This window comes from Aquila chrysaetos, chromosome 25 (assembly GCF_900496995.4).
Source record: "Aquila chrysaetos chrysaetos chromosome 25, bAquChr1.4, whole genome shotgun sequence".
Classification (NCBI taxonomy): domain Eukaryota; kingdom Metazoa; phylum Chordata; class Aves; order Accipitriformes; family Accipitridae; genus Aquila; species Aquila chrysaetos.
Genome location: NC_044028.1, coordinates 8,810,223 through 8,833,762, shown reverse-complemented (window position 1 = coordinate 8,833,762; position 23,540 = coordinate 8,810,223). Strand labels below are relative to the sequence as shown.

The 23,540-nt window shown below is 39.0% G+C and overlaps 2 protein-coding genes across 5 annotated transcripts; one reads left to right on the top strand and one right to left on the bottom strand.

The window, feature by feature from the left end:
* The first annotated feature begins 3,037 nt into the window (after positions 1-3,037).
* On the top strand, positions 3,038-23,540 carry METTL9 (methyltransferase like 9). Of its 3 annotated transcripts, none has more exons than XM_041120321.1 (5): positions 3,038-3,454; positions 8,049-8,239; positions 10,515-10,724; positions 11,812-11,996; positions 22,813-23,540. In XM_041120321.1, the coding sequence occupies exons 1-5, from the start codon at positions 3,281-3,283 to the stop codon at positions 23,013-23,015; spliced, it is 963 nt and encodes a 320-aa protein (XP_040976255.1). In that variant the 5' UTR covers positions 3,038-3,280; the 3' UTR covers positions 23,016-23,540. The 3 variants fall into 3 exon arrangements, with proteins under 3 accessions (XP_040976255.1, XP_029857121.1, XP_029857123.1); XM_030001261.1 differs by having other exon boundaries at positions 22,810-23,540; XM_030001263.2 differs by lacking the exon at positions 3,038-3,454 and adding an exon at positions 6,644-7,542 and having other exon boundaries at positions 22,810-23,540.
* Positions 15,268-22,030, bottom strand: IGSF6 (immunoglobulin superfamily member 6). 2 transcript variants are annotated; one of them, XM_030001266.2, is made up of 6 exons: positions 21,902-22,030; positions 19,908-20,255; positions 18,921-19,027; positions 17,761-17,817; positions 17,024-17,107; positions 15,270-15,867 (listed from the first exon to the last, which is right to left on the bottom strand). In XM_030001266.2, exons 1-6 carry the CDS (start codon positions 21,966-21,968, stop codon positions 15,829-15,831), a joined length of 702 nt encoding a protein of 233 aa, XP_029857126.1. In that variant the 5' UTR covers positions 21,969-22,030; the 3' UTR covers positions 15,270-15,828. The 2 variants fall into 2 exon arrangements, with proteins under 2 accessions (XP_040976256.1, XP_029857126.1); XM_041120322.1 differs by lacking the exon at positions 17,761-17,817 and having other exon boundaries at positions 15,268-15,867.

The following is a 23,540-nucleotide window of genomic DNA, read 5'->3' as shown; positions in this document are numbered from 1 at the left end:
TCAGTAATTCACGATTATACTATGTTGACATGGCTAGTAGGATGTTTACATTTGAATAGGGTTGTACAGCTTAATGGGTGCTGTCAGGAAAGACAAGCAGGAAGGGGAAGGAACAGTTAAGATAAGCCACATCTTCACAAATACTTCTGAGCTCTTTCTTACAGAATTAAGCCAGCTCAGGAAAAAGTTCAGTAGTACATGCAGTCAAAAGAATTCTAGCTGGTTTTGTAAAGGAACATACAACTGAGACTGGGGGGAGTTGTCTTAGAGAGCGGGACAAAACCCACAACTGGGCTTGCTGAGTTACCTTTGGGGGAGAGGATTTTAGATAGATATCTATGTATGTTTATCTTAAAGACCTCCTTCTGGTAATCACTTTCTTACTATTGTTTAAATAATAGAAGGGAAAGTTGTTTAATTGCTGTACTTGATCAGGAAAATGCCAGATTTACATCTTAGAATACCTGAGGTTGCGCAGCCAGCCCTGTCACTGTGAGTCCTGCTCCAGAAAACCAGGCTCCTTGTGATCACCACAAAAAAATGCAGGCTGCGTTAAAACCTTTGGGTATGTTTTGGACCTTTTGGACTCTAGGTATTCAATCGATTATAGAAATTTTCCATCAAGAGAAAGAAGAAACACTATCTAAATAGTTGAGGAGAAAGTAGAAAAAAAAGTGATTCCTTTTTTCTGGAAATCCTCTCCCAGCACACTAATTGCTTTGAATGACGTATGCATACACTTATACAATAAATAGTTTTCTGAGATAGTCCAGCAATTGGTTACAGTTCCACCAGCCTGTATGCAAATGACAATATATCAAAATTATTACCTAAATATGCATGAATAGTGTGTTCTTTATAGTCTGTCAAGAGAAAAATATGCTTAGTATACAACTACTGCAGCAGAATACTAATGACAAATGTAACATTGGGTAGGAACTTTGAAAAATCTCATTAAAACATACCCAGGTTGTATACTAACAATGCAAAGACAAAAGCTAGCATGTTTCTTAATTTATCTGGTATGCACTTCATTATCTGTATTTTACATGTGATAAAATTAAGCTATGTTTCCCTGTGAACAACATGTAACTAACCTGAAGCAATTTTATTTATTGGTTTACACGTTGTGAGCAGATGTCTGTTTAAAAAGCAGCAAATTTAGCTTTTGTCATTTTGGATTTTGATTATAAAGTTGTTTTATTCCTGGAGGGAAAAAATAAGCTAATCTGTCTTTACAAACAACACCACGCATACAAAGGAGAGTCCTAATCCCAAACCAAATAAAAAGAAATAGACCAAAAAGGCATCTTAGCCCATCTAGCTATTGGAGAAAAAAAAAATCATAATGTGGAAAACTGTCTAAATCTCTCATGTCAAAAACTTTCCTCAAGGAGGTTAAACATCAGTGAAAATGAACTGAACAGAAAAATCCTCTGGCAATATTCTGTTGTTGCTCTGGTTTTGCTGATTTCCCAGGATAAGCAAGGTTGGATGTGATTAGTGCTTGATCAGAGGATCTTCCAGGTAGAAGCCAGGATCCTGCGGTGGTCGGACTTCCAGTGTCATCCTTACCAGGAAATTAAGGGGCTAGACTCCAGCCTTTCAAATCTGATCAAAAGGAAAGATACTGATTGCTTGTGGTTGTTAAGAAACATCTTTCTGAGATTGGAGATGATAGCCCTGATGCCATACTCAGCTGGAATTTGATTAATGAGGTAGGCTTTGTCTAGATTTTCTTTCAGTTGTACACAGTATTCCTTACTTTCTATGCTATTACCACAAATAACCTATGTTTATTAGAGCATAAGTGAGAAAAGTGGTGCCTAACCCAAACCCACTGTAACTACGGCTTTTGTTCTAGCAAAGGGATATGCTACTGTATGAAAAGCCAAAAGATGTTCATCCAGCTTGACCTGTCGCAGATTAAAATGCTCTGATAAGCACTGTCTGTTCTAGGCTAGCCTTCCTCTGCAGGGTATTAGTTGCACTAAGGATACATTTTTATCCACTAGTCTCCACTACGCCCCACTGCATCCCCATGCACAGAAATAGCATGCAGGAGTCCGACTCTGAAGTTTTTGTTTTCCTGCCTACACAACGACCTCTCCTTCCTCTGCATGCACATCCCACAGCTTCGGGAAAAAACACACCTGGATCGAGGGCCTTAGATCCTCCCGTGCGGTGACCCATGCTCCTACCGCAGAGCCCAGGCTGCAAGTTTTGTAAAGAAGGCTTTATAAAACAAAACGTTGCAGAAATTCCAGGTGAGCAATAAGGTTTACTCTGAGCCATCGCAACATAGTTATTTACAAGAAAAATTGCAGTATCTGAGGACTTGAAGCCAAACTTTGTATTTCAAACAGCTGTAGTCTTTCATCCGCAGATAGAAATCCCTTTGAAGAGCAAGCCCTGTAATGACCGAATTTATCTTTACATGCTTGTGGGTTTGGGTTTTTTTAGGAATCTGGTCAGCTCCATGCTTACTGACCCCAAATTTCTGCCTACAGGGAAAAACCTGAAGATAACGGAAACCAAGCACAGCTCGATGTGAAGCACCACTTCCATCTTTCAGCATTTACTGTTGCAGCAGCCAAGAATTTCTCAAACGGATGAACTCCTCCCAAAATTTTGAACCTCAATTAAAGAAAGGATCTCATTCCAGGGAGGTCCTCTGGACCCACGCGAACCTGAACTACCGCGGCGGTGTGTGGACGACGCCAGGGCGGATAACGGGCCGGGAGCGCGGCGGCCGCCCTTCGCCTCAGCCGCGCGCCCTCGGCGTCCCCCCCGCCACCGCGCCTCCCGCCCAGGGCGCTCTGCGCACGCGCGGCCCGGGTGAGAGGGCGGCGCCAAGCACGTGCGCGTCTGAGGGAGCCGGCGCGAGCCCCTCTGAGGTGTCTGCGGGGGGGAAGCTGGCCGCCCGCCGCCGGTGACCGGAGCGGGGAGGAGGGAGCGGTACGGACCAGCCGACACCGCCGCCAACCTGCCCCGCTCCGGTTTGAAAGCGGCGGCCCGTGCCGCGCCACGGCCCCGCCCGCCCTGTGATTGGCGAGAGAAAGGGAGGGAGCGGGTGCGCGCCAGGCCCCGGCGTGTCGCAGCGAAGCCGTCCGGCCGGCCCCCGCTGCCGCGGCGCCGCGCGTTCCGCCCTGAGCGTGTGTGCGGGCCCCGGAGGGGAGCCGAGCCGAGCCGGGCGAGTTGCGTGCTGCCGGCGCCGCCGCTGCCATGGAGAGGGGAGGCGGCGGCAGCGGGAGGGGGTGACTCCGCGCCCCTTCCCCCGATGAGACTGTGGCTGTGCTGGCTGGGCTGCTACACCCTGTTCCTGTGGGTGCTGAGGAGGAGGATGTGGTCTGGCCCTGCCAGGTACCTGAGGAGCCCTTTATCCAGGTCCCTCTACGTGAATATGATGGGCAGCCACAGCCAGCCAGCCCCGGGCGCCAGGGAGAACCACCAGGTACAGCCCCAGAGGCAGCCGCCCTTCCCGCCCCTCCCCTCCCCCACCCCGCCTTCGCTCCCCGTGCCCGGCGGGGCCGGGCTGGGCTGGGGGGGCTCCCCCCCCCCCCCGCAGACACAGGGGCCTCCCTCCCGCCGCCCCCAGGGAAGCCGGGGAGCTCCGCCGGGGGCAGCGGGCGAGGGGGGGTCCTCGGCCGCCGGGGCGCCCTGAGGTACCGGCCGCCGCGGGGTGGGGGGGGGCAGAGGAGGGGGGGACCCTGGTGCGGGCTGCGGGGGGCACCGGGCCGGGCAGCGCCAGACAAAGAGAGGGAACTGCTCGGTCCTCCCGGTGAGAAAGTTGACGTGTGCCCTCCGTGCGAAATACGTGCGGGAGCCTGCTGGGGAGGTGAGGTGGGGTACCGGGGCTGAAGAGCCGCAGGGGGAAGGTAGTCGGGGCTGGACGCCGGCGAAGAGTGCCAGAGGCTTGGGTGTTCGCCGCGGGAGGGTCGTCGGAGCGCGTCCGGCGGTAACGGCGGGATGGGGAGCCAGCGCGGTGTCCCGAGACTGATAATGCATCGGGTTGGGTGTCAGAGCTGCTCCTGAGAGATGTAAACCTTCGTTTTGCGTTTTTCTTGGTGAGCTCCGTAGGTACACTTGAATGGAGTTTGCAGGTGGTGTTGAATGGGGTAGGTTTGCAATCAGAGACGTTTTTAATTAATATTGGCGTATATAGAGGAAAATAGAAAAAGTAAGCAACTGGGAAACCGCGAAGCTCGCAGAGGCCTTGGAACAGTAGTAGATGGCAAACTAGAAATGAGTTTGCAATGTGATACGACTGCAATAAAAGGTTAGTGCTATATTGGGGCAGTATAGGCACATGGGTCAGTACATTGTGGAAGAGTTAGGGACTATACCCTTGCAATGCAATGGTTATGTGATATGATTGCATTTGGAATATGTTCAGATCTGCACTATGTGTTACCAAAACGCTACTGAAAATCTGACAGGAGTTCAGAAGGGCTAACAAAAGCTCATAGTGCTGAAGGAAGATACCGACTTATTCTAAGTAAAATATACAGAGACGAGCTAATGAAGAAGACGTAGCATAAATACCTGAGGACTGCTGTACAAAGAACACAATTATGCACTATAGTTCTTCAAGCTGATCCATTACTGGAGCTTTTTTAGTGCTCTTGGTGGGCACTGACACCCAGAATCTTGCTACTGAGTGAAGGTATTACTAGGGTTTAATGAATAATGGTCTGCTGTTTGGATCATTCAGTACATAAGTACAAGAGAAGGAGAATTCAGATTTACAGAAAGAACTTCCTTCTGGTGAACAAAGAAAATCTGAAAGTCTTTTTTGTTGTTAAAAACTACTAGAAAGACAAGTCAACCAAGGAAGTGTGTTATGGAGATGATTATGTCATTCACAGGTAGATAGATGGTCTGCAGTGGATACTCTCCATTTCTAATTTATAAGATTTAGATTTTAAACCTAAAGTGTTGTTTATTTAGAAAGTTTAGTAAGATTTGTGATTGCTGAGTTTGTGAGTTTACTCGTAAGTAAGGATTGCATGTTGAGCCCCAGGTACTTTCACTCTCTATAGTGTTACTGACTTAATTAGTTTTACATAAATTAGCTAAAAGAACATTTTCTTCCTTCCACTAATATTAAGCAAGAGTTGTCAATAATTATAATTTTTATTATAAAAAAGGTCTTAACTTACCTTTTCAGATTTTTGTGCTGTAGTTTTTCTACTGTTGTGCTATAAGAGGTTGATATGCTTTCTGTCATGAAACTAGTGGCCTGAAAAGGGCTTTTTGTATATTGTACATGGAGGAAAACAAGGGCAGTTTCTGTTCTGAGGCAGTAGTTCCAGAATTAAGCTGGTTTTCATCAGTTTTGTCATTTGAAATTTGGGTTGGTTTCATCCTGTGTGGCTTTTTTTTTTTTCTTCTTCTTCTTCGTGTAGTTTGCTATAATTTCTATTATTCACTAGTGTTACATAGGTAGTTGCCAATAACCTTATTGGTAAGGTTAACCGTGAAGAAGAAATTAGAGGAGGTCTGTGAACAATGCCTAATTTCGGAAACAAGCTTCTCTTCTCACATTTGTCACCATCATTGTTCTGCCAATGGTTATGTCAATATATATCAATATTTGGAAGTCTTAAAGACAAGAATTTTAGGACTGTTGGTTTCCATGGTCAGATCCTGGAACTACAGGTGACAGTTCAGTGCAGTACCAAGGTGTGTGAGCTCAGGTACAGCATATATGTAGCCATATTGCTTATGGAACAAAGCCTGTGTTTCCCAAAGCTTTGATAGTTGGATACATTTTCTTCTGGATTGAATATGGCAACACATTGAAAATGGCAGATCATCTGAGCCACTCCAAACCTGTCCAGTGTAGCTAGGCAGCAGCCTCATGAATGAACCTGACACATATCCCAGCCTGCGCCTCAGCATCTTGGGATTGTTCGCTTCTGCCAGACTCGAAATTGGCCTCTGAAGATGGATGGACAAAGTACACAGGCTGCTGCTTTAGTGGTTTTTCACAATTCAGGATTCCTTTTGGGAATCACTGGGCTATGCTGATTAATTTAACTAGCACTGTGCTGCAGTGAGAAAACACCTAAACTGGTAAATCAGCAGTCTCAGGAATCCCTGTGCCAGGCTCCATCCTGTGGTACAGACTTGCTCAAAACCTGGTTTTTAGAGGAAGGGATCACTTATTTGTGCTACCTACCTACAAGTGTGTTTAAAAATACAGTTGAGAGTCTGATTCTGCCAGAAATGTAGCTGTTATGCAAGCGGTTTTCGAAGTAAACTTAAGCAGGCATATGTTTGCTCCTCGGCTGAAGGGTCTTGACATCCCTTGTTACTTTGGGTCAGTGTTTGACGGAGCCCCTGTTTATGAATGTAGCATAATGATCTTGGTGCAGCTGTCTACGCTCCTCTGCTTGCTGGCACTATAATTGTAAAGCAGCAGGACACTGGAATAAGAACCCTGTCCCATTATTATTTGTATTACAGTAGTGACTGGAAGTCCCATTGTGCTGAACACTGTGTAAACATGCGTTAAGTGACTGTTCCTCTCCCATCAAGGTACAACAAATGTGAAGGGATCAGGATATGAGCATACATTTTGCATGGTATGGCTACACAGACTTGGGGAGTTATCCCAGCTGACCGTTTGCTGTCCTTCTATATGCTTTTTTACAAGATTCTGTTAAAACTCTCCATTTCTCTTTAAGAAATGTATAACTGCCTATCTGCACAATAAATACATGCAGCCAGATTAAGGAACATTATTGCAAGATCTAAGGGGGAGATAAGAGAATATTAGCTGTAGGGAATAATTCTTGATATTAGAAAACAGACACAATAGCATTAGAGATTCTGTGAGAAGGACTGACAATAACTCTGCATAAGCATAGGAGAGTGAAAAATAAGAGACATTCTTAATTAAAATTACATTTAAAACTTTTTTTGTAACTTCTGCATATTGAGGTGTGTGGGGGGGTAGCTTGGCATTGCAACCTAGCAATGAGCAACCTTTTGAATTTTATAATCAGTGCTGACATTCCAGAATGCTGTAGCATTAGAGGCATTTGCTGGAAGTGCAGAAGATGGCCATGAGGGTCCTAAAATTTCAGAATTTCCATAGGTTTGCCTTATTTTGCGTGAATTTTTTGCATTTAAAATAATGTAAAGCAGGTGTTAAAGAAGGAGTTTAGATATGCCTTACACCTGAGTAGTAAAATATTAGGATATTGTATGGTTTATTACTTTTCCAGCTAGATTTGATATCAAAGAGTAGCATTCTTTTTCTTCACAATTAATTGAACAATAGCTTGCATATCAGTGTTAGTTTAGTTTGTATAGGAGTGGTTGTTACCAGGTAACACAAGGCAAATGGAATCATTGGCCCATTTTAGCTTGGGCTTTAGATTTTACCAATATAAAAGTATATAACTGCCTTTCAGCTGATACTGATGACTTCCTAGATGTGGGAACCTGCTCCTTTGTTTAGTAGAGATGCTGGGAGGCAGCTTCATAGACATAATTGTTTTGAAAGACTTGTGGACCTGCTTCTTGGTACTGGTAAGTGAAGAAACGTAGTCCAGCAATGCTGTAAGACAGACAAGCTGTGGTCTAAAGTATTGATTGGATTCTTTATCTCCTTTCCTGGAAAAATACTGCAAATGCACTTGCTGATTTCTTTTCAGAGGATGCCTAGGGAAAAGTTGAGAATGAGTTGGAAGATAGAAAACAATGTTACCCCACTTCACAGTATTTTATCAGTGTGGTGCTGTTCCATAGAGGACCTGTGTTTGCTTTCCAGTGAATTTGTAGAATTCTTCAAAGTACAGGGTAATGATTAAGACAAAAATTAAAAGCATTATTTCTTGGCAAGTAATTGGTCCTCACTTGATTACAATTCAAATCTAAGTTAAATTAATCCTGAAGGTTGTTGAAAAGTCTGTAGGAAAAACTAAGTTTTTATGTTTACAGAAATTGATAATATCCTTCCATGTATTCAATTTGTTTTAACTACTTCTGGTTTTATATTGCTGAACTTCTTAATGACCCTTTATCTCTTTCTCTAGTGGTATGTCTGCAACACAGAACAGTTATCTGAATCCCTTCAGCCTGTTTTTGTCCAGAGTTACCTTGACCAAGGAACACAGATCTTCTTAAATAACAGCATTGAGAAATCAGGCTGGCTGTTTATCCAGCTCTATCACTCTTTTGTGTCCTCAATTTTTAGCCTCTTTATGTCTAGAACATCTATCAATGGGTAAGTGAAAAGTCAATCTTAGGTAAACTAAATACAGTTTGGATTTAGAGTTTTCAAATGTTCAGCCCTACCCCTTGATCTGTCAGCTTTTCTTAAATTTGTAGTTAGTTTTCCCTTTGCCAGTCTAAGAGATCTGAAATGCCTTACTGTGCTCTTCACGCCCAACCCTCTTAATTGAAGAACACCATTTCCAGTATGGGGGGACAAAGGAGGTAATTGCAATTAATAAGAGATAGTCAGAGGACTCCAATTGTATTTTATAACCATTACTTGTATTAATTTCCTTCTGAATAAAAGAGTGTTCTCTTTGTGTTAGATAATGTATCCCTCTTCCCTCTGCTTTCTTCCCCCCCAACCTTGCCCTTTATTTTACCTACTGCCATATCTATATCAGTTACTGTAGTGATTGTCCTTGTTGAAGATGTCTGTATCCAGTCAGTTCTGTATTGCATCTAAAACTCTTTTCTACTAGAGAGCAAATGCACACCCACTGCAAACCTAGGCAGCTTTCTAAACAGTGCAGAAGTTGGCCGAGTGTTGTGTCTGGTAACACTAACACGGAACAGAGAATTCTGTCCTTTCTCTTATTCTGTAAAACTTAAATTTGTGTGTAAGCTGTACATGGAACAGGTAACTTCTTATGTAGCATGTTTGACTGATGAAACATCAGGAAAGCAGGAGAAGAGAAGTTCATAAAAGAATACTCTCCTAGTCTTATTGCATCAGGCTCTTCTGTGGCTGCAGGGGAGTTTAGCTGTTTGTGGCTTTAGTATTTTTTCCAAAAAAAGTCAGTGCCTTTTTTTGCTCATGTCACCCCATTCAGACATATGTTTAACAGTTTTGACCTTATGAATTTTGTTACATTTACCTGATTTCTCCACCATCACCACCTCTGCACCTACTACATACTTCTGCACAGTCTGATATGAGGATAGTAGCTGTCTACTAAGGCTAGAAAAATAATCGTTTTCCTTATTTTCTAACCAGATGACTTTATGAGCTTCCCTGTAGTGTTCTTAGTTACGTGCAGCTTTATATAAATGTTCCTTTGGTTTCCTCTTCTTCCTTTCTCTTCCATTTTTTTTCAAAGGCTCTCCAGTGCTTTGAGTAACACCTCATAGTGCTGTTAGGAATAATAGCTGTGAGCCAATTATACAGCGTGGACTGACACAAGTGTGCTGCAAGGGGGCTCTACTTAAATTGGCTGTACTCTGTTTATTTTTATACATTTCATATCCTGCTTTAGTTTCTTCTATATGACTTTGTATGCTCTATCCTTTTTGTTTGTTTCTTTGGTTTTTAGTACAGTCAGTCTTTCCTAGGCTGCCTCCTTTTCACATTTTTTTATTCTTTGATTCTTTTTATCTTTGTTTACCTTTTTTCCCCTTGCACATAAAAGATTTCTCTTCATTGTCTTTAAGTTTAGCCTGCTATCCAACATTAGTTTAAATAATAGTATTTAGCTACCTTCAGTCTATTACTGACCAGTTCTTTTTCCTCTGCTTGTTCTCCTAACTCTTTCATCTTCTGAATTCTGCTATGACAGCTGAAATCCGTCACTACGTAGTCTTCAAACAGTTATGGGCGGGTATGTCATTGACTTGATCTATAAGGAATCCAACTGTCACCTCTACCCAATTCCTTAATGAGTTACCTATTTTCTGTTCCACAGCTCTTCATCTTGAAAGCAGGATCTGCAGATAGCAGCAAAAGCCATTGTAACACACAACTAAAAAAAAAAATCTCTTTTGCCACTCCAGCAGTGTTACCCCCATCCTTTCTTTAAACCTGTTCCCTGGCTTCCCTCCTACTTCTACATCCTATTCCTCATTCATTGTGCATACTTCTGTGTCTGCAGCCATTTTATTTCCTTTGCTATTTTATGTTTTTTTTTAAGGTAGGTGTCAGAGATTCAAATCTGCAAATGTGACAAATAAGGTTCAGCCTTTATTTTATCTTTCCCCCTCTTTCTCTCCCTGCTCCTTTTTTTTTTTTTTTTTTTTAATGCGATCATTTTCTTGAGCTGCACCCCATGAGCTCTTCCTTACCTAATCAAATTCCTGCTGAAGTCTTAACCACTGTAACTGCATGTGGCTATGTGTTTGATCTCTGACAAGTGCAAGGCAAGTTGAACTGGATTTAAAATTTATCTGAGCAGTGACCTTGTCTACTGTTATGTGTGACTGGTTGCTGCCAAAGCACATTCTAAATGACTTCATTGTCCTTCCTGTTAAAGTTCGTACAAAATTGATCATTTCTCATTTTTACATTTCAGGCTGCTGGGAAGGGGCTCAATGTTTGTGTTTTCCCCAGAACAGTTTCAAAGACTGCTTAAAATAAATCCAGAATGGAAATCCCACAGACTTCTTGATTTAGGGGCTGGGGATGGAGAAGTCACTAAAGTCATGAGTCCTCACTTTGAAGAAATCTATGCCACTGAATTGTCTGAAACTATGATATGGCAGCTTCAGAAGAAGAAATACAGGTATTGGACTGAATGCTCCCTACATCCTTTATAGCAGACATTAGAGCAAAGTAATCTATTCGTAATATTTAATGAATGTTCAGTATGTTCAGTCAGTTTCTCTATTGTTTCTCTATTGTTATGGAAAAGGGTAACCTGTACAAAAGTAGGAAAACAAACATGTCTGATGTTCCCTCTTACCAGTGCTTTTGCTATGCAGACGTTCCCTGTTATCAGTTAAGACAAAATAGGCAACAACCATTTTGAAGTCTCTTTATTCATAGCTTGCATAAATTGCTTTAATCAAGGGAGTCAGAAAGATGAAATTCAGATGAACAGCCTAAATAAACAGTCCAAAATCACAAGAGGAAAATACAGGTACTGCAGAGAAAGCAAACTGAATCTTGGCAATAGGGATACCTCAATCATCTGTGTCTATCTAATCCCACAGTATAGATGACCATGTAAAGATTCTTTTATTCTTGCTACGCTTAGCTCCTGCTGTTGAGACTGAATAATATTTAGTAAAAAAACCCTCAGGACTTTCAGATCTTTGTTCATGCACTTGTCACAGCTCCTGGAGGTTCTTGCAAGCAGCAGATCCAGTCTTGTTGGGTAATGGTTAGTATTTCAGGCACTATATCCCTAGACTTCAACCCAAAGAATGAAGGAATTGTGGATTTCTTTTCTTCACCTGTCTTTGAGTGGAAACTTTGCAATCTGGGTTTGCACACTGGTAAATCAGAGTAGATAATAGAATGCAGCAAGCCATTAATCATATTTCAGCTTTGCTGTTTCTTGAGAAGTATCTTCAGTTTTATTCTAGGACAACACATTTTTTTAATACCTGGGGTTTTGTTTTTTTGTCTCCTTTATTGCCTGATGATTGTAAGGCAATATAAAGGTTCGTATAGGTGGATATGTAGCCACGCCCATTGTTTTAGTTTTCTTTTGCAAAAGACCAGAAGGATCATGTCTGTCTTCTCATTGCCTAGGTGGCTGACCTTACCTGCACTATCAACACATCCGTAGGGAATTTTGTCTTCAGTGGTTCTCTCTGAACTCAGCTTGTGTTTGTTTAACAGACTGTATCTCTTTCCCATTGCAGGGTGCTTGGTATAAATGAATGGCAAAACACAGGATTTCAGTATGATGTTATCAGCTGTTTGAATTTGCTGGATCGCTGTGATCAACCACTGACTGTATTAAAAGATATTAGAAGTGTACTGGAGCCAACTAGAGGCAGAGTCATTCTAGCATTAGTTCTGCCATTTCACCCATATGTGGAAAATGGTAAGTACACAGATTAATAGCTATTTAGGTAGGTAAAGAAAACATTTGTAGGTTATAGTATCCCAAATTAAATGTTTAATAAATAATTTGCATGTTTGTATTTGATTTTTGCAAATAACTTGTATGGTGCATGTTCAGAAGTATGAAATCATAGGTAAATAGGCCACATGATGTAAGCTGTTTTCTTAATTCCCCAACATACATTGTTGGCACCACCAAAAAGCTCAAATATTGAAGTCACATATCCTGTTCTGCAGGTTGCCACATTTGAGCTGTGTTGGAGCAACATGGGAAAACTGGTTTCTGATTAGGGCCCTCTGCTGCTGTCATATAGGTAACCCCAGTTGTCTCTAGCAACCCATTGAGGAAAACCATCAGAACTGTCTGTAATACTGAATAGAGCAGTTCAGGCCAAACTGTTTCAAGTGTTCCAGATGAGCTGCACCTAAAAATTCATAAGGAGATAACATTCACTTTTCAACATGAGCTCTCAAAGTAAAATATAGACCCCTACTAATACAAAGTATCAACCACTGTTTATATTGTATTAGTAACTGGAATAAAAAAGTAAAATTAAGTGCCAAAGCCCCATTATTTCCCCTAGTTGCATTTAAAGGAGTACATGAGAGATTTTCAATGAACCTGTCCTTATGACTAAGCTTCAAAAGAGACTAGAAACTTTTTTTTACCTGCCTGTGACTGTGGATTCAGCTTGAGGCACCCTAAAGGTGGTTTGAATTCGAGAAGGCTGGTGTTCATCAGTCATCGTTTGGACACTATCTCTCCTTGAGTATTAAGACTTGTCTGTGGAAAGGCATGTATGCCCAGAAAATACAGAACTAATAACCTTAAAAATCTGGCAATCACAAATGCATCAGACTGTACCTGTTTTCTGCTTTTTATATGCCAGTGGTATTTTGGCAGGAGGAGGGGGAGGGGTAAAAAGTTTTAAGTGTAAAAAATAATGCCATCAGATGAAGAATTGCTTAAAATACATTATTTGAGTGTATAATTTTGTAACTATTCTGAAAAGTAGCGTGTCTTAAATGAGATGGGGGGTTTGACTTACACATCTGTACAGGATTTCAAGCATATTTGGTTACAGCTTATTGTTCCTATAATGTGGAACAATATGGCTTCCTCTTTTAAAAATTCTTTACAATTCCAAATAACAGCAGTGTCTTTCTAGTCTTTCATTGGCATATTAGAAGCAGAAATTGAGAAATTATTTGGATGGCTTTTTTGTTTGTGTGCCTTCAAAACTATGTGCCATTGTGTTTTGCAATCACTATTGCACCCAGCAGCTACTTTTCTGCAGGTTGTTGGGTAACCATATGACAGACCACATGCAACTTCCTGGCTCAACAGGAGGTAGATAAGTTAAGGAAGAAACTATTCGAAGTCCGCTTATATCCTTCATCATTAATCCCCTACAGTATAGTGGGAGGAGAAGAGAGCGTTAAACTTATAAATCCCAAGGGACTGGAAACGTGTTCTGTGATTGCTGAAGTCAGTCATTCCTACTTGTTGAAAGTTGAAATCTGTTGTAAGATGTCTTGTAAACCAAAGTCATACTTTTGTTTGTGGTGGTGACTTGTAGCAGATTATTCACTTTGCTTAAGGCAGTTTTGTTTCCTTAATATGTTCTGAAACTTAAAAACATATTCAGTTTGTCTCTTTACCACTATTATGGATATGGGCCCATATAAACTTCTTTAGACAGTACAAGTTAGCACACAAAAGTTGCTGTCATTCCACTGAAGCTTTCCAACTTAAGATCTATTTAACTGTAGTCTAAAGAAATAGACAATGAACTGCCAGACTGTCCTCATGATGTACAAATGATTTTAGAATTTCGGTATTTTCATTCAGGTATTCTACAAGATGATGCATTTTAAAAAGTGTTACATGTGTACATATGCTTTATATTTACAAAAAAAAAAATACTTGGAACATTCAAAGAGGAGAATGTTTCATGGCTCAAGAAACTTCTTGTAGGAGCTAATTAAAAACAGTTTAGGCCCGCCTAGGGAAATTTTTTAATTTTAGAGGGGGGAACAAATGGAGAAGACATGAGGCAGGTAAGGTGTTTGATCAGTGTATAGATCAGTTTCTAGAAATGGAGAAATTATTTTAATCAAAACAAGATTACATGTAATGTAATGGGAGGGTAATTGTGGAAACCGTCTATGTGAATAACATAAAACTTGCTTTAAGAGAACAAAGCAAGGTGGAGGAGGAGGTAAAATATATTTCAGTGCTTACTGTTTCTGGAATTACAGTGACACCTAGAGTCCAAAGTAGCTTAATCATAAATTCTTTCTGGGACTTTTCAGAGTTTTATTTTCAACATGCAGAACAAGTAATGCACTTACTGCACATGTCTAAATTTGGCAAGTAAGCTGGATGAATCATGAGGTATTAGACTAGTCACATAACAACATGTATTATTATAACTTGGTATTTTTTATAGGTATCTCATAGGGTCATAAAAAATCCTTTGTATTCCCTAATATAGACATCATATTTATATAAAGGCATTACTAGATAATATATGACTAGACTAGTTTAAGTTTCTCTAAATTAAAAACGTCAGAGACACCATACTTCAGAAGTAGTAAACACTAGCAGCCTGGGATTGTGAAATTTTCTTGTTGAACACCTTAATGTCCTTGTGATTGATTGACAGGGATAAGAAGACAAATGTGTGTTTCCATCTTCCTGAAATACTTGGTACTAAGTTGAGCTGGAAACACAGTACTGTGCTAGATGAACCCTTGCTTTGTCTCAGTTGTCAGTTCTCATCTCACCGAAGTGAGAAATGGTGTTTCATTTGTTAAACAAAGCTTTGCTTTATTTAAATGATGATAAAAGATGCAGCTGTTCTTTTGTAGGGAGAATGCGTGATACTAACAGATCTCTTGTAAAAGTGCTGATTTTGTAGACTGTCTAGGTAGTAACTGCTGGAAAAAAAAAAGGTACTTTAAAAAAAAAAAAGTATACTACCTTGACTAGGGAGTATACTTCTGCGTTCATGCTTGTATCCCATGTTGAACAGGCATGTAAAGGCAAAACTTGGTGCTCCAGGTAATCCTGACTTTGGATGGTAGGACTGGAAGATGGGGATTGTCTGTCTAGCAAGTGAATTTTAATATTGCAGGAGCAACCTTCTCACTGTGACCACTACTTTCCTTTCCTAAACAGGCTAGGAAGAAGCTCCCATCTAAATGAGCTTTACCATGATAGTACATGCATTTATATTGTCTGTTTTTTCTGCTTGCCTGTCTACAGAATACATAGCTTTTGCTCTGTTTAAGCTGTTGTTAAGACTCAGTAACTGTTGATCTGTATATCTGTTACATTGATAACTATCACATTAACATGACTAAAACCAGAATTTCAGCTATGAAATGAGTTTATTTTCTGTTGCTGTCAAATATCATACATCTTTCACAAATGCTCAATTCATGTAAAAGGAATACATGTAAATTTATGTAAAAAGAAGAAAAGAGAATTAAATAGAATTAAATCTCAACTAGAAAAAGGAAACTTTTATGAAGCATTAGCCGTTATCTTATGGAAGATGAAGAAGTCTTTTCCCACGGTTCTTATTCTTGCTGAATGGAAAATGGAAGTAATATATAACATAGATGTAATGTACAATGCACTTGGTTTTGGTGATCTGTTTAGAAAATACTCTTGAAGAACACTGCCCTGGAAGGTTTTCTCCTCTCTTTTTAAAGCAAAGAATGTCTGTGAAGAAGCTTAACTTCTTCGTCTGCCCCTTTGCTTGCATGAGAAATATTGAACAAATCTGAACTGCCACACATGCTCATCTGTTCTGATAAACAGTGTCATCTTCCAAAACATCCTAAGGGAAAAATGTAGAAATATTTCGTTACTGATGTGAACTTTTTTTTTTAATAAAGGCAGAATTTCCTTTTTGAGACAAACTCCATCCCTTTACTGTTTCAGTAAACTCCTTTCTCCCCACTTATCCAGTTGCTTTTGTCCATGTGGTATCTACAGGATTTAAAACATATTTCTTTTCCTCTTGGCTTTTCCTAATCTTCAGGGAGCACAGAGGCAGTAAAACATACCCCTTTTTTTCACTGTGATCATATCTGATGCTCAAACGAAAGACCAGGTCATGTCAGCAGGGACTTGAAGTCTTTAAAGGTGTAATTACAGAGGGAAACAATTGGGGCTGTATGGAAATAAATGAAGTAAAAATGTTTAGAGGAGAAGTGTTTTACTTTGTTCTATGTTTCTTTTGGTTTCTCCTTGCATCTCTGAAGTGGTGCAGTCCACACTCAGAATAGGAAAGAATTTATACGGTTTCTCAAGAGAAGCAACATTTTTGAAGCAGGATTTTTGAAACCCGTTTCGTAGCTTGCAAATACATGTGACTTCTAAAGTTGTTTTTTTGTAACTTAATGGCATATGCAAAATTATTGTCATATGGTCATATAAGACTTATTGGCATAAATTTGGAATGATGAAATAAGTTGTGTGGCTTTACCCAGTGATGTTGAATATTTAGTTTAGGCTCTGTAAGTTGAAGGAGGGGGAAATATCTGTAAGAATGTTGTAGAACTTTTATTAGAGTTTTGTTACGTTTCTGTCACCTAGCTACCCTGGGCTTAGGAAGCAAGAGGAACTATAATAGAAATATTTTTCAAAAATGAACTCTTAATAGCTCTATGCGTTTTACCAAACAGTCCAGAACCACTTGTTGAGACCTCTTCTTGGCAAAATACAAATTTATGGAAGCTTCATTTTTAAAAGTACATACATACATTCTATAAGGTATATAGTATCATAAATATATAATTGTCTATGTATGGTCATTTAGAATGCTTTGTAATGTCTTTGACTGTTGTGCAGAACACTCTTTTTTATACCTCTTATCAACTTTCAAAAAGAAAGTCTATTTCCAGAGGGAGGAAATAGAAATGGTATACTCTTAAAAACTGTCAGTTCCTCTTTTTCCCCATAAATTTCAGTATTGTTAGATAGATACTTACAGGCTGTTGGCAATGTTCAGCATACCTCTGCTTTTGAAGTTCTTGGGCAATGGCTTGAAAAATTTTTCGTCCGCTACTGATTTTCTACAAATTATTTAAAATATTTTAGGTCAGTGCTACATTTGAAGTTGGGGGAAACATCTTTTTCTACCTTTTATAATTCTGATTTTTTCCCTGTATATGTCTTCGGGAATGTTACTAAATAACACTTTAAGAATATATGGTTTGGCAGGCAGAAGGGTTTTAAATTACATTAATATTACATCTCTTAACATATATACCTTCTTTAATAGATATTTAAATGTATGGCTTCTGATTTTTATTCAAGGATACATGGTGATAGAGGCTCTTAATAGACTTGTTTTAAATACTTTAGGGCTTACCTGAATGCACCATTTAAACAAACAAAAATTAATAGCAAAGCCTGTTATTTTTCAGAAGAAGTTCAAACAAAATTTACTTAAAACATAAAGGAAGCTGTGTATTAGAGATGGCCTTTACATAGATTGACTATCCTGTATCCAATTTGTTTAAAAGAAATTATTTAGCTAATTAGTTAAAATTAGTTAAATGTAAAATCATTAACTAGTTTTGTACAAATCTAAGTGAAGCCTTAACAGCTCTGAATGTCTCTAACTGAATTGTCAATTAATCACAAAATTGATGCCAAATATATTTGAAAAAGACAGGAAAAAAAGTTCTGAATCACAGACAAAGCAAACAAAGTGGTAACATACAGAGTTCTCTGTTCTTTGGTCTTCATTCCCACTTTTCTTTAGCAGCTTTGGTTTTAACTGGAGGGAGGGATAATAAAATAAAAAACTATTAAAACATAAGGTGAGAAGTCAACTGCTAAGGTAGAATAGTTAAAAGTGTTGCCCTTTTAAAGTGTCAAACAGTTTGTAGATAAAAGTCTTTCATTAGATCAGCTTATACCATTGGAAAAATCAGAGTTTTCAAGTGTGTAAAGGCCTTTTTCAGCTTTTGGTAGTAGATGCTGCAGATATTTTTGCTTTGAGTACAGTGGAACCTGCCTGAAGCACTACCGAATTCTCAAAAATAAACCAGTGGCATCACAGATATTGTTTTTTCCCCTGAAGAAGTCTTGATTAATTTTTCCCACTATACTGCTTCACCCAGTCTAAAGAAAAACAAAAATCAAAACGACTGTCCTGCCTTTATGCTTAGACAGTCATCACTAAAGCAAAGAACCATTTTACCATATCATACCATTTAGGACTGTGAAGTCCTCTTTCTCATGTCAGTCTCATTATTATGTAAAGATTCCAGTTGCAGCTTTGGGTGTTTGTTTTTAACTAAACACAACAGTTTTTTCTAGATTTAAAAAAATAAAATCCAGTAGTTATGTAATTTTTAACCAGGTGCATTCTAATGTGTTTCTTTCCTATAAGCATAAAACTTTTTCCAAGTCTCTGATATTTTTAAGTTTTACCAAGGTCTCTCTTCAGTCTGCAGTAACTTTACTGCAGCTCACAAATACTTTGACATTAAATTTAAATTATTTTACTTTTACTGGAAACTAATCCAGAGAGTTGATGACTTACAATGGTAATTTCTAGTTTTGCTTTTTGAGTGTGCCTTGATAGATAATCTCCAACTTGCTGATTAATACTCTCAGGATAATTTTAACTTCAGAATACCTTTTCTTTTAGACACTTTACTGAAAAAAGAAAACATGGTTGCTATTAAGAGTACAGGTATGTGCCACACGAGTTTGCAGATGTGTGCAGCTTATGAACTTCAACCAGCCATCTCTTTAAAACTTAATCATAAAAGTTGTGGAATCTAGGAATGTCTTTTTATTCTTGTTATGGAGATGTTAAAACTGCTTAGATTTAGAAAATTAACAAAATCAGAAAAATCACTTTGAGCCTACCTTGTAGACTACAAAGAATGTGAATACAGTAGTGCTGTATAGAAACAGTAAGGATGAGGCGATGATCATGAAGATGAGTTTTCCATTGCTGTGCTGCTTCTCTGCTCCTTTATTAGAAGTGAGTATTAGAATAAAGGACAGTTCTTCTGATTCACATAATTTTCTTAAGATTCATCATTTCAGCCCACTTCCTCTGAGGAATTAAAAAAACCTCACACCCATCAATATTTTCTGGTTAATTTTCAGTCTAAATTCCTTAGTGAGATCACTTTTGTTTTGCTAAATATTTGCAATGGCAATGGAGACTTATTGTTGATTATTAACCCTTCCTTTAGGGGTAGACAATAGAATCCAGTTTTCTGCTCTCTTAAAGGAATATCTGAATAAAGCTTAGAGGCTTTTGTTCAGAAATGCAGTTAGAGGAAGGAAGGAATATAAGTAATAATCCAGCTAGGTTTTTTTTCCATTTTAGGCATGTAAAGCTGAAATGTAGTTAATGAAGTCTCATCGCTTTCTTAACTAGAAGGCAAATGATACAAAGGTTCAGAACTAAAACTTTTTTCTCAGGTTGGCACAGTGAATCCCCAGTTCTGAGGCTCTGTTGCACCTATTTCCACTAAATGTCAGTTTCTCTACTTCTCATTTTTCTGTTGATACTTCCTTTCTGATAGCCATTAAAGTCTTTATGTAAGAGGATGTAGACTATGGTTAGACAACACAAGTACGAAACTTCTTTCCTCTGTAGAATTCTAGTCATTTGCATCATATGACAGAACAGTCTAATTAGCAAACAAGGTTAAGATGCTTATTTGTAGAATCCCTCCATGGTTTTACTATTAATATTTTAATTTAGTCATACTACTCCCAATGGTTTTGTTGGTATTTCCATCTTAAATGCCATTCTTGAAAGTGTCAATAAAGAGAGTATTTAGGTGAGATAATTTATTTCTTTTAAGATGCTTCATTAAGAAGGAATGATCAACTGACCTGTTTTCATTAGTACTGTTCCATCTCCTGTTTGTTTAGAACGGGGTGAACTTGAATCTGAAAATGCTATTCCACAGATATAAACAGCGTTGTCATCTACAGTCAGATCATTGATCTGAAGTGAAATGTTATTTTCTGATAAATGTACTTTGTACTTATCATCTGTGCATCTAGGAATACACAAATCCTCATGTTTATTAGTTAAAAAGCGAAACCATAGAACTTGAGGTGGAGACAAGGAGCATCCAGAGGCAGAAAAAGCACATGTTAGGAACACAGTGCGCATAGAGTAGTCAGCTTCCTGAAATCTGGGTTGTGTTACAGTGACTTGGCAGGTATCTGCAGCACCTGTTGAGTATAAAGAATTGGTAATGTGAGGGACAGTTAAAAAGCAAGCCACAGTCTAAAAAGAAAATAAGCTACTTCTGGTTCATTCGAGAAAAGGTGGGAGGAAAGGGAAAAAACAACCGTGTTTCAAACCTGAAATTTTTAAGGTTGTTTCCAGCAAACTTTTCTTTTAGATAATTTCTACAGTTTGCCCGTGTCTTCATTTAACAGTTTTACCTATGTGGTAATATGCTTAGCTTTCTGTTTTTCTGAAAAAGTATAGAGAAGATTCATATATCTAAAAATAACGTGAATGTCTCCTTTGGCCCTGGAGAAGACCAAAAGAATACTTTGTGTAGTTCCCTGCCTCAGACTTAGTCCTAAGTGTTTTGGGGATTGGGGGGGGTAATGGGTGGGTGAGGGGCTGGGTGTCTTGTGACATGCTCAGTGGAGTAGTTCTGCAAGGGTTTCTCTCTCCTCCAATGTTCCTGATCTGAGTCAAGTGAGACAGCATGATGGCAGGTAGTGGAAATGTCATAAATGGAGACATTTATAATTTAACAATTTCATAACATTGATTAGAATTCATAGTAGTTCCTAGACATTCTTCCACTTCATCACATATATCGACTCTGAGTTTCTAAGGATAATAATACTGCTTGTTAGTTCTGACATTTAAAAAACGTGTGCAGAGAAAACAGGAAGGTTAATCAGAGAAGAGAATTCTAATTAAGGAACTGAAATTTAAGGTTTACAATGACTGGTCTGGGAGATTTTTTTTAAGTCCTTATAGAAATCCATAATTTAAATACTGCTTTAGTATATTTAATTTTATTCAAATAAATTGCTTAGTTATTTAAACAGTGGTGATAATGAGATTATTACAGTGAAAATGAAGGTAGTAGCTTAACAGCATCCTTTTCTACTTCCTAGAAAGTAACAAATTAGAAGAAAAATAAACTTAAGTCTCTTAATCTGCTGCTGATGCACAATTTATAAGCCTGTCCACAGTGGACAATCAGCATTGTTCCTTCATCACTTTTCTCACTGAGTGTTTTATAGACCAAATCCAAGCAGATTCAATGTCTGTGACTTCTACAGGAATAAAATGAAACTCTGCTTCTGCATCAGATCAACATCAGAGCCGTTCCATAGCAGCTACAGCAGTCTGAAGATTGTAGTAATATAAATTGTCGGTGTACCTGCACCCTGTGTGGTGAAAGGCAGTAGCTCGTGCTTCTGCAGTTGATCCCCTTCTCTTTTCCACCTTACTCCAGGGCTCTGGATGGCCTTGCAGAGCAGAACTCCATGGATTCAGTTCATGCAGATACTGTCTGTTCAACTTCCCAAACCCTCCTCCCAAACAAGCACAGCTGCAGTGAAAACCATCCTGCTGCTGCTGCTGGAGCATTCTTTGCAGCAAAATGCAGTATGATTTGACCCAGAAATCATAGATTACAGGAGTATGTCAGACTTTTGGAAGAAAAAGCATTTGCTAACAGTTGTTTAATTTGGAAGTTGTATGAAGATAGCAGAAATTAGCTTGATTCTCAGAAAAACTTTTTACTGCTCTTATTTTGTAGCTATGTTGCAAATCATAACCACAACATTTTCAATCTTGCTTAACTGCTATTACATGGGAAAATACAAGAAGCTTAAAGTCTTACCAGCACCATACAGAATCCAGTCAAATGCCAGCATTAGCACGTTTTTTAATTTGTTGAAAGATGCCATTTCTTGTATCTCTCTGGAAATTATTCTGCTTGAAGGAAGAGGAACTTAGGAACTCTTTGGAGTTGCAGAACGCTCTGAATCACAAGATTTAGAACTTCCTGTTTAGAAGGGTGTTTACTGTTGCATTTAGCAAACTGGTTAAAGGTACAGACCAAACCAGAAAACATTTGTTATTTGTGGATGACTTTACTTGGAAAATGAGTTAAGACTTTTAAATTTTGAACTTCTGAGAGTTGTACCTATAATCCTTCAGATTATTTCATTGCATATAACAAATGACAACACGTTTTCCAACATGCTGCAGTGTTTGGCTTCTTAATTTTATATGACCCTAAGCAGTCTTTACCCTATCAGCTAGTAGGTGGTCACTGGAGGAAAGAAGATTCTGTAGCCATCCATTATGAGGTGGTGGTCTACTGATGGAAGCTTCACAGCAAATCATAGTTTTCAACTTGCTGGCTCTATTTACTGTAATTACCTGAAGCCATCTTTGGCCAGACAGTGGGCATAAAGAAAGAATTTTATAATGCTGGAAAAGCTCTTCATTAAATAATCTATCTGTCCATGTCTGCTGAACACCAGCCTCACTAACGGAAGTTACTTTTCAGCCAGTCTTGGAACTGCTAGTTAAAAATGTAACAAAAGATAACCTTAAGAAGGCACTGCTTCTGAACAATAGGCAAAAACTTGAACTGATCTTGCAACAGCTCTACAAATGGCTTGTCAACCTCCTATTTGGAGTGGAATGGAATATAATCTGTGTAATATGCTTTCTGTAAGAAAATACGTCACACAATAAAGTTTTCTTTATCATTTAAACAAAACTGTTTTGTTTTCTCAGTAGGTGGCAAGTGGGAAAAGCCCTCAGAAGTTTTGGAAATCAAAGGGCACACTTGGGAAGAACAGGTGAATAGCCTGCCAGAAGTTTTCAGTAAAGCTGGTTTTGCCATAGAGGCTTTCACCAGACTGCCATACCTATGTGAAGGTGATATGTATAATGACTACTATGTACTAGATGATGCTGTCTTCGTCCTCAAGCCAGTGTAAGCGTGTATGAAGTAAATCTCCAGAATCTAACCCCAGAAGCAGCCTCTGAAAGAGGAGTTTGATTTATGGTTACTTAAAGGGAGGGAATTTGGGGATTGCCATGCTAAATAAATACCATGTAAGAAATTTAAAGGCCAAAATACTAATGTATTTCTTTGTAGTGCGATTAGGAGAAAAAGGTTGTTTTTTTAAACAGACTCTTCAGTTGAGAATTTCTTTTTTACCAGCTCTTAAACCAACAATACATTCTGCAGTCCAGCAGTAATGGGGGATATTTTTTTATACTTACCTGCAACAGGGATCAGATCCAAGCAAAAGCAATAGTCCTAACAACGATGAAACTGATACCATGTGAACTGTTGTTAAAGAAATCAAGTGAAATCTGGCAATAAAGTTATCCATTCAGTTCAAGCCTTGTTGAATATAAACTGTTGAAATGGATATTCTTCCATGCTAAGTTACTTTCTCTCTTACTGTCATTCTTCACATGTTTTTAATCATGCTAATAAACTTTTTTTGAGATGA

Bases quoted from the DNA above. Each gene is read 5' to 3' on its own strand.
- METTL9 (XM_030001261.1), top strand. From the start codon at position 3,281: ATGAGACTGTGGCTGTGCTGGCTGGGCTGCTACACCCTGTTCCTGTGG. The intron at 8,240-10,514 runs GTAAGTGAAAAG...TTTACATTTCAG, and splicing joins TCTAGAACATCTATCAATGG to GCTGCTGGGAAGGGGCTCAA. The intron at 10,725-11,811 runs GTATTGGACTGA...TTCCCATTGCAG, and splicing joins CTTCAGAAGAAGAAATACAG to GGTGCTTGGTATAAATGAAT.
- IGSF6 (XM_030001266.2), bottom strand. From the start codon at position 21,968: ATGGCATCTTTCAACAAATTAAAAAACGTGCTAATGCTGGCATTTGAC. The intron at 17,818-18,920 runs GTAGGCTCAAAG...CCCTCCCTCCAG, and splicing joins CATTCTTTGTAGTCTACAAG to TTAAAACCAAAGCTGCTAAA. The intron at 15,868-17,023 runs GTAAGTATCTAT...TTTTTCCCTTAG, and splicing joins CTGAACATTGCCAACAGCCT to GATGTTTTGGAAGATGACAC.